The following is a 16,116-nucleotide window of genomic DNA, read 5'->3' as shown; positions in this document are numbered from 1 at the left end:
TTTCATGCGTCTTCGGTAATGTCAGACGCCTTTTCCAAATGCGCCGAGGAGAATTCCTTCTTGCCCGGCACCTCTTCAACCAGGGCTGCCTGCTTTCCATCAAAGATCACAGCAATCTCCTCCAGACTGTGGCCCCTGGTCTCCGGGAACAAGAACCATACCACAACCAGGAAGACAACCAGCAAAGCACAGAAGACAATGTAGTATTTCCAGCCAAGGTTTTCCATGCCCAGGGGGTTGCAGAAAGCGGCAACAGTGAGCGACGCATAGATGGAGAAGAGCTCGAGCGCGATGCCCTTGGAGCGGAGCGAGTAGGGGAGGATCTCGGTCGGGTAGCCGAGGAGCAGCGGCGTCCAGGCGATGTCGTAGTGGAAGTAGTAGACGAATAGACACACCACCACCACGATGCCCGCGGGCCTGGAGCCGGTGTTCGCGTTGACGGCCGAGCAGGCCGTCCAGGCGACGTACGACGCGAGCATGCCGACGCTGCTCCAGAGGAACAGCGTGCGGCGGCCCAGCCGGTCGACGAGCACCGACGCCATGAGCGCCGCGCCAAAGTTGAAGACCTGCAGGAGGCCGTTGATGAGCGTCTGGTCAAAGGTGTCGGTGATGCCGACCGAGCTGAGGACGAGGGTCAGGTAGTACGACACGACGCCGATGCCGTTCCACTGCGCAAAGACGCCGACGCAGACGGCGATGAGGGTGCGCCTGCGGTTGCCCGGGGTCTCCACGAGGGACCCCCACGACGTGGTGCGCGCCGCGTCCTTCTCCATCTGCAGCGTCTGCACGATCTCGGAGATCTCGAGCTCGACGAGCGGGGTGTATGAAGCGCCCGCGGCACCCTCGGCGGAGGTGTCCCGTCCGGAGTGGTACTTGGAGAGGATGGAGGAGGCCTCGTCGGCCCTGTCGTTGGCGATCAGCCACCGCGGCGACTCTGGGACTGCCCACCAGAAGGCGAGCTGGACGAGAGGGAGGCCGGCCTGAACAATCGACGGAATCCGCCACGACCAGTCGCTTTCGTAGTCTTGTGTACCAAAGGTTGTCCAACTTGCGAGGATGGCCCCCAGGTAGTACATGGTCCAGAAGGCGCAGGTGTATTTCCCCCGGTGGGTCGGGTACGCCAGCTCTGCGATGAGCATCGGGCTCGGCTGCACCACGAACATGCCTCCGAACCCGACGATCACGCGCGAGACGACAAACATGGCGTAGTTGACGGAAGCTGCCTGTATGATTGTGGCGATGATGATGAGAATGATACCGGTGAGCAGGATCGGCCTGCGGCCAAATCTATCGGACAGGCTTCCGATCAGGGGGATCGAGAGGACGGAGCCGATAGACTGCGCGGCATTGACCACACCGAGCCTGGTGCCCGTGGGGTTGCTGAAGTAGCTGTTCCATTGCTTCAGAGACTGAAGCCCGTTCATGAGGGAGCCTGTCCAAGGATCATGTGAGTTTGGCACTATTGGTCATTCGGGGGCATGAACGCCCCGCCAGGATCTTAATTTCCAAGATTTACTCACCATCATACCCGGAAACAGAGGACGACAGAAGGGGGACGAGAAGCAGCAGGTTTAGTCTGAGCAGGTGGGGCAGTTGGAACCACCACTTATTTGTTTGGGGGAGCACCCGGGCGAGGGCCTCGCCGACGATCTGGGCTTCTTTCATGGTGTCTTGAAATCAAATTGGAGAATAAATATGTAAAGTGAACGGCACCAAAGCACCGGCTGCATCCTCAGGGCATTGAAGTGTGGGTATTGTCACTGGGATTGTATAACTGCGGGCCCTCGTCGTATTTACGTATGTACAGAGTGCATCCAGCATTCGTCACCTGAGGAGATTCGTGGTTGGAGCTCGTTGACCCGCTATGACTAACCCATCTTCTCCTCTCCTCTAGATCATACCTGGTTCCTCTCCCCATGGGGGTGTGGGTACCAACCATAGACAAGGCCTAGATGGTTCAAGGGAAGATCTCCGTGTGTGCGTCCTTGGTATGTACCGACTTTCTAAGTCCCGGACTACTGTCGTCCGTGTGGACGGAGTCCTTGCCGTAGTGATGCGGAGCCCCATGTCGCACCAGAGCTTCTCCGAATGCTTGCGCCTATCCCTCGAAGTTGGTCGCATTACTGGTTGGAGGCTTGCTTCCTATCACAAGACACCGCGGATTGTCAAGAAAACTATTTGATGCCGTCTCTCATACCTGGTATATAAAGAGACCGGATTCACTAGTCTGTTTCTCCCATACCGCTACCGACCTCTGAATATTTGGAATTCAAGAGATGCAGAGACGGTCTGGCGAGAACACGCATAACATGATGGAGTGGGATGAAATCGCAAGATGCTTGATTCCAAATTCGCGCACGATTCCTTGTGAGCCGACATCGAGATAATCAAGTCCAACTTGAAACAAAGATATGCTGCTCAAAATTCCTGATGAAAAGTGGACAGCATCTAGACATTCAAAGAAAGCAGACAGAGTGATGCATAACTTAGTAGTCCTTCAAAAATTCACACTGGATTGACTGGATGAAGACGAGCTGCTCAAAAGTCTCAACTCCATCGGGTTGACACGTCGAAGACGACTGACCTAGATGTCTCGGTGCAGACACTCTGTACTGATTTCCCATCATCGTGACCTTTCTCGAGGAAGGCAGTACTTTGCTATTCGACGATATACAAACCAAAACAAAATCCAGATCTAGCAGATTTAATACAACACAGATTGTCTAACGAGCGGTGTAACTTCCATGGACCACAAAGTCCGCACCAGTCGTGTACGAGCTCGCATCACTCGCAAGATATAAATAAACGCCCTTCAGTTCCCGAGGATCCGCATCTCTCCTCATGGGGGTCAAACTAAACCACTCTTCCTTCACATCAAAATGGCAGTCTCCCGAGATTTCTGTGTCAATGTAGCCCGGCGACATGGAGTTGATGCGACCTCCCCATTTGGCCAATTCCACGGACAAAGTCTTGCACAAGTGGATCTGGAAAATAATATGTTAACTCGGTCGGCTGAACGAACACCATCGGTACCCGGTCGACGTGTGTGATACATGTGAGACACAGTACATGTACTTACCACACCGCCTTTGCAAGCATTATAACAACTCTGCTCCTGAGGCACATTGGCAGCATGGCCGCTCATGGACGCCGTAGCAATGCCGACACCGTGGCCCTGCTTGCGGAAGACCAGGCCCGCGGCACGGAAGCAGTAATAAGCGCCATCAAAGTCGACAGCCCGGACGTGGTCCCAGTCTTCTACTTTGTCATCCAGCCCGCCAGCCTTGGATGGGACCCCGGCGTTCGCCATCATAACTTCAAGGCGGCCAAAGTCCTGGACGACCTGGTCCACCGCCTTCTCGGCAGCTTCATACTGGCGCACGTCGACCTTGTATGCCTGGACCTTGACGCCGAAGTCGTGGGCAATGGAAGCAGCCAACTTATCTGCCTTGGAGGACGAGTCGTACCAGAGAGCAAGCTGAGGAGCACGGCATGTCAGCATTGTGAAAGAGCACGAATGACTGTCGGCAGAGAGGAGGCATCCAATTGGGGAGACTCACATTGGCACCTGCTTCCGCAAGGCCTCGTGCTACTTCATACCCAGTGCCGCCTGCGCCACCAGTGATAATTACGGTACGCCTATCCGGTCGAAATTGCTTGAACACACTGTCTTGGACGGGTGGGTTCGGGGCCCTGATCGAGGTCCTCCCATTTGTGCCGTTTGAAGCCATGTTACCGTATGAAGTATCGAGACCTGGAAATGCCAATGCTAAATTTTTCTGTGATCTTTCGAATCCCCAACGCCGCGATCCTTGTGAATAGAAGGCACAAGTACATATACGTATTTCCCTTCTTAGCAATTCTCCCTCTGGCGCTTCATTGGCGGTGGTTGTCGCCGGGGTGGGTACGGACGTTGTCGTCCGACAATCTTGACTTGAATCGCATGCGCCCTCATCCACCGTTTGTTCCTGGAATCAGACAGTGTAGGCACATGATGAGGAGCTCGTTCATTTGAGATTCAAGGCAAGACAGCATAGCGGGCGTTGATTGGGTAAAGATATTCCAGTAGTTTCTCACGCAGAAATGCATTGTTTACATCTAATGTATTATGCAGCCACCTGCTGCTCCACGCTCTCAACAAGCAAGTCATACCGCCCTTCGCTACGCCCCATCACGTAGTCTCCATTAGGGAGATCATTATAATCAGTCCTCGCGAGAGCCATTTCCATAGTAGGCTCGATGCCCGCAGCCAGATGCCGCGCTGCGACCCTGGCCCGCGCCACAGCAGAATCGACCTTGACGAGCCACCGGTCATCCATTAAACCAGCAATAGCAGCCCACGGCCCTTCATCGGATAAGAGATAATTGCCCTCCAAAATGCAGACCTCCACGTCCGCCTGGACCACCAGCCCGTCGGCTACGGGATCCTCGACGGCGTGGTCAAACGTGGGGACGACGACGTCGCGCGGCGGTGAGGCCCGGGAGCCGGCCGGACCACTCGTCCGTAACTCCCGCACGAGCGCGGCCGCTGCCTCGGCGTCGAACGTCCACGGGGTGCCCCTCCGGACTAGTGCCTCGTCCGCGTTGGGGAGCGCCCGCAGCGCGGCGAGGGTAAGGTGGATCCCGTCAATGGAGGCCACGACCGTCCTTGGGGCGGCCGGTGACGAAGCAAGGCGCTGAGCTACTTCCCGGGCGAGAGTTGTTTTCCCTTGTCCTGGCGGCCCGGCCAGTGCGACCAGGTCCCGGTCATGGGGCTTTTCGGACCATTTGTGGATAACTCGATCGACGAGAAGTTGACATGTTGGCTCCGTTGGCGAGGGCGGAGAGGGACGGCTAGCACCAGGCTGGGCGAGATGTAGCTGCGTCTCGAATGGTTGGACCAGAACTGTTTTCGAGGCCGTCTTTGTGACGTGGGACGGAGCACAGTCGTCCGGTTTTGCGCGCCGGGCCGGGCCCCACAAGCCGGAGTCGCCGGACCCGGTGCTCTCCGCCGTCGAGGAAGTGTGCCGAGTCTCGGCCGGCGCACTCACTCCCTCATGCCACCTCTACATTAAAATCCACCTTTCGGAATGGATTGATGTGCCAGGAAGCTCTGTTGCGAGCCAGTGATGAATACCCACATATTTTTATTGCACATCATCATAATGTGAATATTGGTAAAGACGTCACCCCTTGTCGCCAGGTCAGGACGCAGCCCCGCACCAGCGACCGGATACCATAGACCAAACAGCTCGGCAGTGCCATCACAGTGTTGTACGCACAATACATCATGGCTGAAGTAGTGAGTTCAAGCCGCAATTGACTTTCCTTTCATGCAAGGGAGCTAATGCAACGTTTGAGAACCCGGCGTTTGTCCTCCAATCCATCAAGAACGTCTCGTTCGAGAGCCGCGAGGTCCCAAAGCTTCGCGACGAGCACGATGTGCGCGTCCACATCGAGCAGACTGGCATCTGCGGCTCAGACGTCCACTACTGGCAGCGGGGCCGCATTGGCGACTTCGTCCTCGAGAGTCCCATCGTTCTGGGCCACGAGAGCTCCGGGACTGTTGTTGAGGTCGGCAAGAAGGTGAAGAATCTCAAGGTTGGCGACCGGGTTGCCATCGAGCCCGGCGTGCCCTGTAGACAGTATGTACCGTCAAACTGTCCAGAGAGCAGGAGTACGAGGGAGCTGTGATGATTGTATGTGAAATTAACCCTTCATACGCAGCTGTGACTACTGCCGTGCCGGTGCATACAATCTCTGCGCGGATACCGTCTTCGCAGCCACGCCGCCGTGGGACGGGACGCTACAGAAGTACTACATCGTCGCCGGGGACTACTGCTACCCGATCCCCGAGCACATGACGGCCGAGGACGGCGCACTCGTCGAGCCCGTCGCGGTCGCGGTGCAGATCTGCAGGGTCGCGGGCCTCCGCGGCGGGCAGAGCGTGCTCGTCCTCGGCTGCGGGCCCATCGGCGCCCTGTGCCAGGCCGTGGCCAAGGCGTACGGGGCCAACAAGGTCGTCGGCGTCGACCTGTCGAAGTCCCGTGCCGATTTTGCAAGGTCGTTTGGGGCAGACGACGTCTACGTTCCTTCACGGGAGGCGGTCGCTGATAACGTGGATCCCGTGGACGCATCCCGTGCCATGGCCGAGAACATCGTCAAGACGTTCGGCCTGGGCGATGGCGCGGACGTGGTGCTTGAATGCACCGGGGCCGAGCCGTGCATCCAGGCGGGCGTCTTTGCGGCCAAGAAGGGAGGGACCTTTGTGCAGGCCGGTATGGGCAAAGAGGTACGTGAAGAGACTGCTTGACCAAAACTTGTCCGGTCTGTTAAGAATGCAGATTAACCTTCAGTGTACAGAACGTCGTGTTTCCGATAACAACGGCGTGTATCAGAGCCTTGCGCGTCTTGGGCTCCATCCGTTACACCACCGGTTGTTATCCCGGGGCCGTAAACCTCGTGGCCTCTGGCAAAGTGGATCCACGGAAACTCATCACGCACAGGTTCAAATTCGAGCAGGCGTTGGAGGCTTTTGAAACTGTGAGGCAAGCCAAGGAAGACACACTCAAGGTTGTCATTGAGGGCGTTCAAAAGTAGCGTAGCTTTCCATTATGAAATGCATGGTTGATAACCTGCATGGAGCCTATGTTAACCGTCTCTTGTGTTGGCTCGTGATCACCCTGACTCATATGCCTTGATGTAAGAATAACAAGTGATTGCTTCGACGGACTTGCATTATTTTAGCAGCTTGAAACATTAATCTTACCCATGTATGGTCAGCAGGGAATTATGAGTTAGGTATAGATTAAGCACATATCGACAGTAACGTTACTACGTGATACAGACTGGCTTAAGGGGTCTTTGCTTTGGTAAGTCGCCTGCAATAATTCACAAATTGAGCCCCTTAAAGGCTTCAAACGCGAGACCCCAGATCGCTCGAGCTTCCATTATAAAGAAATCAACATAGCTGAGGCAGGAGGGAGGCACTAGAGCTTATGGTCATCGTGATATTACTTGGGCACGCCCACTAGGAGGGTGAGTGTATCCCAACAAGTTATCATGCACAATTGATGATGAATCAACTTTCTCAATGATTCATTTTCTGCCAATACGATTGCGCCTCTTTGGTCGCCTAGTTGCTCAGGGTAAAGTGTACCCGCCATCGATGATCATGTCGGCTCCTGGATTATGTTGTCAGTTACGGGCCTCACTTCAGGTGCTTGTAGCAACGTCCAGTGACTTACCGGTCATATAAGTACTGGCGTCGCTGGCCAGGAAAACATATGCACCTTTAAGCTCTGCCGCCTTACAAAGTCTGCGACCGGGGATCATTGAGAACCACTGGTTCCTCCAGGCCTCGGGGTGGACTTTGAGCACTAGAGACATGTATATCAGTTTCCAGACCAAGATGACAAACTGGATAAGTAGTACATCGGGGCAACGTACTGTCCGTATCAATGAAACCCGGCGAGATGCAGTTCACCCTGGCGAAATCCACCCACTCGACAGCAAGAGAGTTGGACAGGTGCACGAGGGCCGCCTTGCTCGCGTTGTACGCAGCCTGCTTCTGCGGTATGTTGACCAGCGTCGCCGACACCGTGGCAGTGAAGATGATGGACGCCCGGTGGTCGGCGGTCTTCCCGCCGGCCTCCCATTGCCTCTGGAACACGCGGGCGGCCGCCTAGGCGGTGTAGAAGGCGCCGTTCACATTGACGTCGAACATATCCCGGAACTTGTCCTCGGGGTAGTCCACCGCAGCGATGTGGTCGGCGATGCCCGCGTTCGCCACCACAACGTCCAGCCTCCCTCCCCCCATCTCCCTGGCCACGGCCTCGATTATGGCCTCAACCTCGCTCGTGTTCCGGACGTTGCACTTATACGCCTTGACAGGGCGGCCGCCGTTCGCCGACAAGATGCTCGAGGCTACTGCATCGGCCTCGGCCGGGGCGGTGCTCGTGTACATAATGGCTACTTTGGCCCCGGCCTCGCAAAGGCCCTTGGTTACTTCCAGGCCGATCCCCCGGCATCCTCCCGTCACCAGGGCTGTCTTGCCTGAGAGGTCAAAGTGCGACAGCACGGGGCCATCTGGATTTGGGTGGGGTGCAAGAACCATGGTGACAATTTGTGTTTGATGAGAGGTGTGTGAGTGTGCGTGTATGTGCTTGATTGGTATGTGGCCGATTCGAATCAGGCAATACGGCCGCGTCTTAGTTCTGACGAGGACGACCGTCTGATAATTGCAGTTGTGTCAATACGGCGTGTACATATCTAAACTACCTTGTATATGGCTATCCCCTGCGGACGATTGCTGGCCGATTTAACAGAAAGGCCGATGAGACGTGGAGTCCTGATAGCGGACGCTGCCGGCGGGCTTTCGCTGCTCGGACATGCTGTAGATACACATTCCTCAGTCTTGGTCCCGTACACGGCTACTACTATGACATGGGACATACAGAGGAAAGTCCGTCATGTCTCGTGCTTCCTCTTCACTAGCCGTCACGGAGGCCCGCTCCGCTGCAAAAGAGCGGAGCTGGTCTTATGGCCGCGTGACTGTGCTGTAGGAGGAGAACTTGGAAAGTCAATTTCGACCCACCTCCACGACTGCGACGAGCGTCTCCGACAACGCTAAGCTCATCCCCACTTCCCCTCGATGATCGACCTCTTACCCCGGATATGTTGATTCACGGTCCCACTTGTCGGTGGAGCTGCGCGAGAGCCGTGACTTGATGACGAGTTCCGAGGACAGGCGAGGCTTGAATTGTCCGTGCTTGTATAATTGCATACAGAATACTGCGTTCCGTCCTGGGCATAGTGTAGCTCCACCTTCGCATGACGGTACGCGGCAGCCATATATGTAGGAAGAGGTTCCGATGCTCTCCGTCATGCAGCGGACTGATGCCGCCGTCCCCTTGCTTGCCCCAGCCTAGGCCCAACACCACAATTCGCCCAAAGTCACTCCACCTTGCAATCTGCGGAAACGAGGAGCAACCCAGGCTGGGGTGTTCAAGGCATGGCTACGGCCACGGCATCCGGGGACGGTAATGTTGATCGCTCCGTGGCCACAGCGGAACAAAGCTGTCAAGAGTGCCGGAGACGCAAGGCGAAATGCGACCGCTTGGTTCCCACGTGCGGACTGTGCCATCAGTGCCGGAGACATTGTATCTACGAGAAGCATTCCCGGACGCCACTGACCAGGAAGTGCGTTGGCTTCTCGTCATGTTGCGAGACCCTCTTGATACCTAGGTAGCAAACCACTAACAAACTGAAATCAGAAGCCCAACTCGGGCTACAACTACCTCGGCCTGGCCGTGCGCATGGCGACGGGCCTGGGCCTGCACAAGGAATTCACGGGCTGGAAGATCTCGCCGTTGCAGATGGAGATCCGGCGGCGGGTCTGGTGGTCGTTGTGCGTCTTTGATGGGCGCGACCATCACCTTCAGCCGTCCCACGGTGTGGCCTTACGAAGGCGTCGAGGTGGCGTTTCCGTTGAACGTCACTGACCGAGTAAGCCACCCCCCTGATCGATTCCGGGTCGTCCATACTGCAATTTTCCACTTTGAATCCCACGTTGACCGTATCATAGGACCTGACGGCCAACTCGAAATCGTACCCCAACGAACGAGAAGCCATAACACCATACACATCGGTCGGGCTACAAGCCAAGTTCCACACCGCGACGAACCGGATCTACTCGCGGGTGATCTCGAAGCCCTTCGCGACGGCCGAAGAGCTCAGGAACCTGGAGGACGACCTCCTCGCGCCTTGGCTGGCCAAGCTCCCCGAGTGGTTCCGCGAGGACTCGGTGGTGGAGCCCCGCTACGCCCTCGCCCACGCGGTGATGCAGTGGCCCTACCGGAATTTCCGCATCATAATGTACCGGCCGCTCGTGATACGGATGGCGCTGGCCACGGGCCGAAACGGACGGGTGATCAACAACGCGCCGGCTGCAGAGGTCCACGCGTATAATCAGTGCCTGGCAGACGCCGATGTCACCATCAAGTCGATCAGCAAGTACTGGATGACGAACGAGCACAATCGGCTGGCTGCCTGGTATGCCTTGTATGTTTCCTCCGTCTTCTCGGTATTTACCCACTTGATCTGTGTTCAATTACAAGCCTGCTAAACTGGAGATGTTTGGCGCAGATACTTCCTCTTCCAGGCGGCCTTGATACCCTGCATCTGCCCCCGGAACATGCCCCTGTCTCCAGAGGCAACGACTTGGTGTGACCAAGCCTCGCTGACGTTGAGGACAATCTGGGCCCTCGCTCCCGTCAATGCGAGAGTCTGGGGAATGACGCCTGGTTGTCCTTTCTTGACGCGCCCTGACTTGCAGTCAGTAGTACCTGGGACACTGCAAGTACAATAAGAAAGGATATCTCCTCCTGGCAGCGGACTGTCAATGATTATGAGCAACCTGCGCCATTGACTTTTACATGTTTTTTTGGCTATATTCCATTCGAATTGGATGGCATCTTCTTAGGGCCCTTCATTTGCCGGCACCAGCTTCAGATTCCCCAGGGGCTTGGCGCACGGAGGCTCACCACCACATCAGATGAAACGAGCCGGTGAAACATCATGGCTCAACACCAACGTCGCGGGAACATCTCAGGGATTTTTCAATTCAGAAAAAGTCAACTTTCGAGTTCATCTGTTCATACTCGTTCCCAATCCATCTCGAGCCGCGTTTGCTGAATTTGTTGTCCTTCGGCCTGATATACACTCAAGCTGGCAGAGGTCATCACGATGACAAGGGCCGCTAGCATCCTGCTCGTGTTTTCATGGGCGTTGTCAACACTCGCACATGACACAACAACCCATCTCCCATCACACAACAAGTTCAGCCTAGACTTCTGCGCCGTCAGCCCTCTATCCCTAGCTCAACAGTCTCTACAGGACTCAGAACGGCAATGCTCTCTCAACGCAGCGAAAAACACGACCACCACACAGTCTTCAGGTTCCTCCGCGCATGACGTGCCCCAGGATGAAGAAGACACCTCAGGAGGGTGGACAGGCCCGCACACATGCGCCGGGGACTACTGCGTCTACGCCCACCCGACCTTCGCCGCGGGCCGGGGCATCGCGCTGATCACCACCCCGGAGTCGGCCCAGGCCCTCGCCAACCTGCCCGTCTTCTCGGAACTAGGCAGCCCGGCCGCCGCAGCAGCCTTCATCGCCTCGGCGGCCATCAACGCCCGGAGCGCGGCGACGGAGGTGCGGCACATCCCGGGCAAGGGGCGGGGCCTCGCCGCGTCGCAGCCCATGCACCGCGGCACGCAGGTCATGGCGTACACGCCGGCGCTGGTGCTCCACCGCAACCTGGTCGACGACCTGGGGCGGGCGGACCAGCTTCTCCTCCTGCGCGACGCGGTGGGCCGCCTCCCCCAAACCCCGACACGCGCCGCGTTCTGGAGGCAGCTGGGGCAGACGCACGCCGAGGGCGACGACGACATCCTCGACATCGTCATGAACAACTCGTTCAACCTGCCGCTCCTGCCCGGCTCGGGGCTGGGCCCGTTCATCGGGAACTTCCCCGAGGTGTCCATGTACAACCACGACTGCCGGCCCAACGTCGCGTTCCACCTGGACCACGGGATCATCCACCGCACGACGGTGGCGGCCGCGGCCGGCGTCGCGGCCGGCGGGGAGCTGAGCATCTCGTACGTGGACGGCTTCCGCGTGAGGGCCGTGAGGCGGGAGCGCACGATGAGGAACTGGGGGTTCGGGTGCGCCTGCGCGCAGTGCGGCCTGCCCGAGGCGCTGGCCAACGCGAGCGACCACCGGCTGTGGCGGCTGTACGAGGTGGAGAACTCGCTGCTCCTGGGCTCCGGGGATGGTGTGAAGCAGGGGGCCGGTAGGAAGAAGAAGGAAGACAAGGCGGCATACGAGACGCGCACCCTGGATGCGGTGGCGCTGCTGCTCTCCGTCTACGAGCAGGAGAGGCTGCTTGAGTCGCAGGGCTCGTCGGCGTACCGGATTGCGGCGCTGAATTATAATGCGTTCCGGAGGGCCGAGGGGGCGATCAAGTATGCGCTGCTAGCGTTGGAGCAGTTCGTGGTGGAGGAGGGCACGAATTCTATTGGTGTGAGGGAGATGGTGGCTTTGTTGGACGACCCTGAGGGGCATTGGAGCTGGGGCAAGAGATTATGAGGAGCATGGGATGTCTACTCTGTATTGTTATATGTGCATAACGTGGCTCGGAGCTGAGTCTCTATTTTGCATTAGACAGTTACCAGCTTGTCCAGAGGATAGTGGATAGGATCCTGACTTATCTGATACCTATAATCGTCTACATTCACTCCGGGACAGGACGGGGTATCCCAATACAGGCCTGCACACCCCCTTACGACCGTGGAGTCCGCTAAATCTATGACGAACGCAACTATGGCGGATACCGCGCGGCGGGAAGTTGTCCATTTCCATTGGGCTGGGACACGATTACATGTGAAGCCAATACCAACTTGGCCGGGAACGAACGATTGATCATCTCAATCAAGTGATCCGAGCCGCTGGTCTTTGTGCAAAGTGGTCAGTCTGCGAAGCTCTCGCAAGGTGCATGTATTCTTTTGTGCCTCCTTTTGATTGGTATCCCAGCCTAAGCCGCGCAAGTAGATTGCTAATAAATATAGACATCTTGAACCTTGGGACGCTTCGTTCGTATTTCAGGCTCTCCCTCCGCGCTTTCTTCTTCATGACTTTCATAGTAGCTTCCCAGCGCGAATGCAGCTTCCACCCTCGCTTCACTTCCCCCTGTCCCCAGACCGAGCGGCTCAATATAACCACACCTGACCCATCGCTTGGCCTCTTGATTGTGAGGTCTCAAAAGAATCCCACGAAGCACACGGGGACAAACCATCTGCTCGGGGTCATACACACAAATCAAAGCTCGATGGTCAGGAGCAGGCGCTTCTGACTTTTTCTTGTCCTCCACGCTGTCCCAGTGAATGGCCATAACAACATCAGCGTAGCCTCTAGGGTGCGCTTTCGTCATGTTGGTTCCAAAAGTACCAGAGTTCGGATGGTCAGTACTAACATCCATAGGAACCAATACTCCCGACATGTGCAACATGCCTTTGTCTGTATTATTTGCGCGTCCAAGATGATCCGGTTGAGGGAACTTCACACATTTCACTGGAAGGAACCCCTGCGAGCGGGCCTTTCTGGATGGGTTCGTTATTTTCCCATCGTAACTGAATGGTGACCACGTGGGGATTCGATGCGTGGCGGAGTTGAATCGGCTCTTTGGCAGCATTGGGCCGGAGTCTCCTTGCCATAGAAGCTGCCGCGCAATTTCCGTGGACCATATTCCTGAGTGATACATGGAGTCCTGATACGGCTGTGCATACAATTCCTTCAGACGTTCTATGAGTCCCGTTATAGCGACAACTCGATCGGACTTTTCGGTGACTGAAGTTGCACTGTAGAGTTCAAGAAGAATCAGCCAACGCTCCATCGGAACGATGCTTTCCTCTGGAGATGTTAAAAGGAGGTGATCGTCACGCAGAAGGTCCTCAAAATGCTTGGCGAATTTGGCCTTTCCAGGTCGGGGATAAACTTCGGCACAACTGACTTCTAGGCAACACCACCACGTCTGGTCCTCAGCGCAGAAAAGATTGGCAGGTGTGAGACGGACTTCCTGAAAAACCCATCCGCGAGACAGAAGTCCCGACCCCTGGATATTGTACGCGAAATACGGTGTGAGAATCTTCAGCAAGACCTTGACATTCGCGTCCACTGAGTCATCGCTTGGTGTTTCTGTCGATGGATGCTGGAATACCGGCTGCAAAGGAGGGCCTGTCCTCGATGGAACACATATGGCCGAGACACTCGCAGCCGTGAAGGAAGGCAATGTTGCTATGGAAACGAAGTCAGTGAAGTTCAGAATGATTTCCAACCCTCGCTCGGAGGCAACACCATTGTGCCACTGAGTAGAGTCGGTGTCGGCTTGAAGGACATACAATGCACCACCAGCATAAATATCACCCATCTTTGCAGCATCGCTCTCCCAGTCCTCGTTGAAATCCTTCCCTTCCTTTTTCACAGTATCCTGGATAATACAAAGCGAATCAATCCAGACATATCGCAGCCCGCAGACCCTTACTATCTCGAAGGCCTTTTCAAACATTTGTGAGAAGCTATTGACTGGTTTGCCAGTCCCAAGTATCTCGACATGGACCCAGCGGCGATCCCCGGCCGGGTCAGCATACTGACCTCGTTGTCCCACCTGTGGCTCACGGTAACATATAAATAAATCTTGTTCCTATCCACCGTAATTAGCTTGACAGACCCGCCGCATACATCGAGGAGTCTAGTCGGCTTTTGACGAAGCCTATTCCTGTGACCTTGACATGTTTCATGTTTTCTGCGACATGTATTTACCCATTCCTTTACTTTCGTCATCACATGTGAGGGATTTGGTGCAAGGATCACTCGGCCCTCTGTTTCGGAGACTAGAATTTGAGGGACAATTTAGTTGTTGCGTAGACACCCGCTGGATCGAAAGTCACAAACTGCACTTACGGTTAATACTTCTCAAATAGAGAGGTCGGGGGTCAGACTTCTCCGGGAAGTTTTTCAAAATTAAATTCCAAGTGGTCGAAGATTTGAGTACTTGGAATTCTGAATAATATGCGTCGCTGTCAGATTCCTTCCCTGGAGGATTCCACAATTTGGTCAAATCTGTACAGATCTGACACCCTTCGAGGACAGCCATCTGCAGCTGTTCGTATGAGCCATGATGTTTGTTCCAGGCTGGAATTGAGGACTCGCTGCTCCGGAGATATTCAGCTTGCTGGCCTAGCATAGCACGACATGTTGAGCACAATATCGTTGCGCTGATGAGGTTGTTGATCTCTTCAGGCGAGTATACTTGAATGAAACCCCTATCTAGCTCTGAATCGGGGGAGCCAGGCAGCGAGACGGTGTCAATAGTTTGTTGATATTTTTCAGACATCATGAATTGGAGACCGTGAGGGCGTAGCAAGCGCGGAGAATAATCGTCAGAAGGAAGATGTGTACAATCGGACGGTGATGATCACACTGACTTATCCGATGTCCAAGCTTGAAATTCCAACGAGCAAAGCATATCAGAGGCAAGAGATCGGGATAATCATGTCCACAGGTATGCGAGTCGCAATGGAGACCAAAATCCCACAGGCTGCAAAAGCAATCGTCTCTCCAAACAGGCTTTCCGTGTTGATTGCGGTGGATGATCATTTCGCGAAGAGGCAGCCAATCATTTATGCGCACGTGTCCACTTTTCCTTCCTTCTCGGTGCAGTTGCATGTTTTCACCGAGGTGGCATTAGGCATCTATCTTCTGTGCAACAATACGGTGTAGTTAATATCAACATCCAACGAGTGGCAGGTCACTCACGCAGCGGCCAACTAACCTAATGAGGCAAATCGATACCAATTCGATCAAAAAAGCTCTGGTAGTCCATCTGTCGCCAGTACATGATGGACGTATAGCGGTCCTCGGTGGTGTCCGGGTGTTTTACAACTATCAACTGCGTGTCTCCGCAATGGAGTGCCTCTGAACATCCACGGATAACATTCTCCTGTACCAAAAGACTCTCACATGACGTCCAACTCTCTTTGGGAATCCTCTATTCATCTTCTCTCGAGGCCCCTCCAGCTGTGTTGTGTCCCGTGCTAACAAGCAGGTCAAGAAATGGGCTAGCAGACAGCTGAGCCCATGGAAGCCGGGCATTCAACACATCAGGCGTGGAACCAATCTCTTATGTTAGCAAGCCCCGGGTTTAGGGTCTGGACTAATATACTCAAGCGTGGCCCGGCGATGTCAATATCACCTCTACCTTTTTAGCAAGAAGGGAACTGAAGAGCTCGAAATATACGGAACACGAGGAATACTAGCAGACAGCTTTTACTCTCAAATTAAGTTAATTACTTTGGCCAGGAGCTTGCCTTCACCCGAACATGGGAAGTCCAGCGCCTCCTCGGTCGAGCCGAGGCTCTGTGTAGCCAAGGCAAAGTGTATGTATTGGCGTTGATCACCTCTGTTTAGAATGAGATGAATGTACTTTGGTCCGTAAAATACCTCCCAATCTGAGTGTGGTGAGCTTGTGTTTCAACTCCGCTTGAAGGTCCTGCTACTCCTTATCCTCGTCTGAGTCTT

At 55.3% G+C, this 16,116-nt stretch overlaps 6 protein-coding genes across 6 annotated transcripts; 2 read left to right on the top strand and 4 right to left on the bottom strand.

Annotated features, from left to right (window-relative positions):
* Positions 1-2: 2 nt before the first annotated feature.
* Positions 3-1,665, bottom strand: INS49_010686 (uncharacterized protein; the record flags this gene model as incomplete). Its single annotated transcript, XM_043171411.1, has 2 exons — positions 3-1,432; positions 1,521-1,665. The coding sequence occupies 2 exons, from the start codon at positions 1,663-1,665 to the stop codon at positions 3-5; spliced, it is 1,575 nt and encodes a 524-aa protein (XP_043025976.1).
* Positions 1,666-2,723: 1,058 nt separating this feature from the next.
* Positions 2,724-3,731, bottom strand: INS49_010685 (uncharacterized protein; the record flags this gene model as incomplete). Its single annotated transcript, XM_043171410.1, has 3 exons — positions 2,724-2,984; positions 3,080-3,478; positions 3,561-3,731. 3 exons carry the CDS (start codon positions 3,729-3,731, stop codon positions 2,724-2,726), a joined length of 831 nt encoding a protein of 276 aa, XP_043025975.1.
* A 646-nt stretch (positions 3,732-4,377) lies between these two features.
* INS49_010684 (uncharacterized protein) lies at positions 4,378-6,579 on the top strand (the record flags this gene model as incomplete). Its single annotated transcript, XM_043171409.1, has 6 exons — positions 4,378-4,545; positions 4,602-4,660; positions 4,884-5,010; positions 5,320-5,624; positions 5,707-6,271; positions 6,343-6,579. 6 exons carry the CDS (start codon positions 4,378-4,380, stop codon positions 6,577-6,579), a joined length of 1,461 nt encoding a protein of 486 aa, XP_043025974.1.
* A 543-nt stretch (positions 6,580-7,122) lies between these two features.
* On the bottom strand, positions 7,123-8,095 carry INS49_010683 (uncharacterized protein; the record flags this gene model as incomplete). The annotated part of the gene is made up of 4 exons (XM_043171408.1): positions 7,123-7,163; positions 7,227-7,358; positions 7,429-7,642; positions 7,691-8,095. The coding sequence occupies 4 exons, from the start codon at positions 8,093-8,095 to the stop codon at positions 7,123-7,125; spliced, it is 792 nt and encodes a 263-aa protein (XP_043025973.1).
* Positions 8,096-9,087: 992 nt separating this feature from the next.
* INS49_010682 (uncharacterized protein) lies at positions 9,088-12,129 on the top strand (the record flags this gene model as incomplete). Its single annotated transcript, XM_043171407.1, has 4 exons — positions 9,088-9,180; positions 9,255-9,374; positions 9,566-10,041; positions 10,824-12,129. 4 exons carry the CDS (start codon positions 9,088-9,090, stop codon positions 12,127-12,129), a joined length of 1,995 nt encoding a protein of 664 aa, XP_043025972.1.
* Positions 12,130-12,361: 232 nt separating this feature from the next.
* INS49_010681 (uncharacterized protein) lies at positions 12,362-14,104 on the bottom strand (the record flags this gene model as incomplete). The annotated part of the gene is made up of 2 exons (XM_043171406.1): positions 12,362-12,493; positions 12,833-14,104. 2 exons carry the CDS (start codon positions 14,102-14,104, stop codon positions 12,362-12,364), a joined length of 1,404 nt encoding a protein of 467 aa, XP_043025971.1.
* Between the last annotated feature and the right edge of the window lie 2,012 nt (positions 14,105-16,116).

Source organism: Diaporthe citri, assembly GCF_014595645.1.
Source record: "Diaporthe citri strain NFHF-8-4 chromosome Unknown scaffold_4, whole genome shotgun sequence".
In the NCBI taxonomy this organism is placed as follows: domain Eukaryota; kingdom Fungi; phylum Ascomycota; class Sordariomycetes; order Diaporthales; family Diaporthaceae; genus Diaporthe; species Diaporthe citri.
This window is presented reverse-complemented; position numbering and strand designations above follow the sequence as displayed.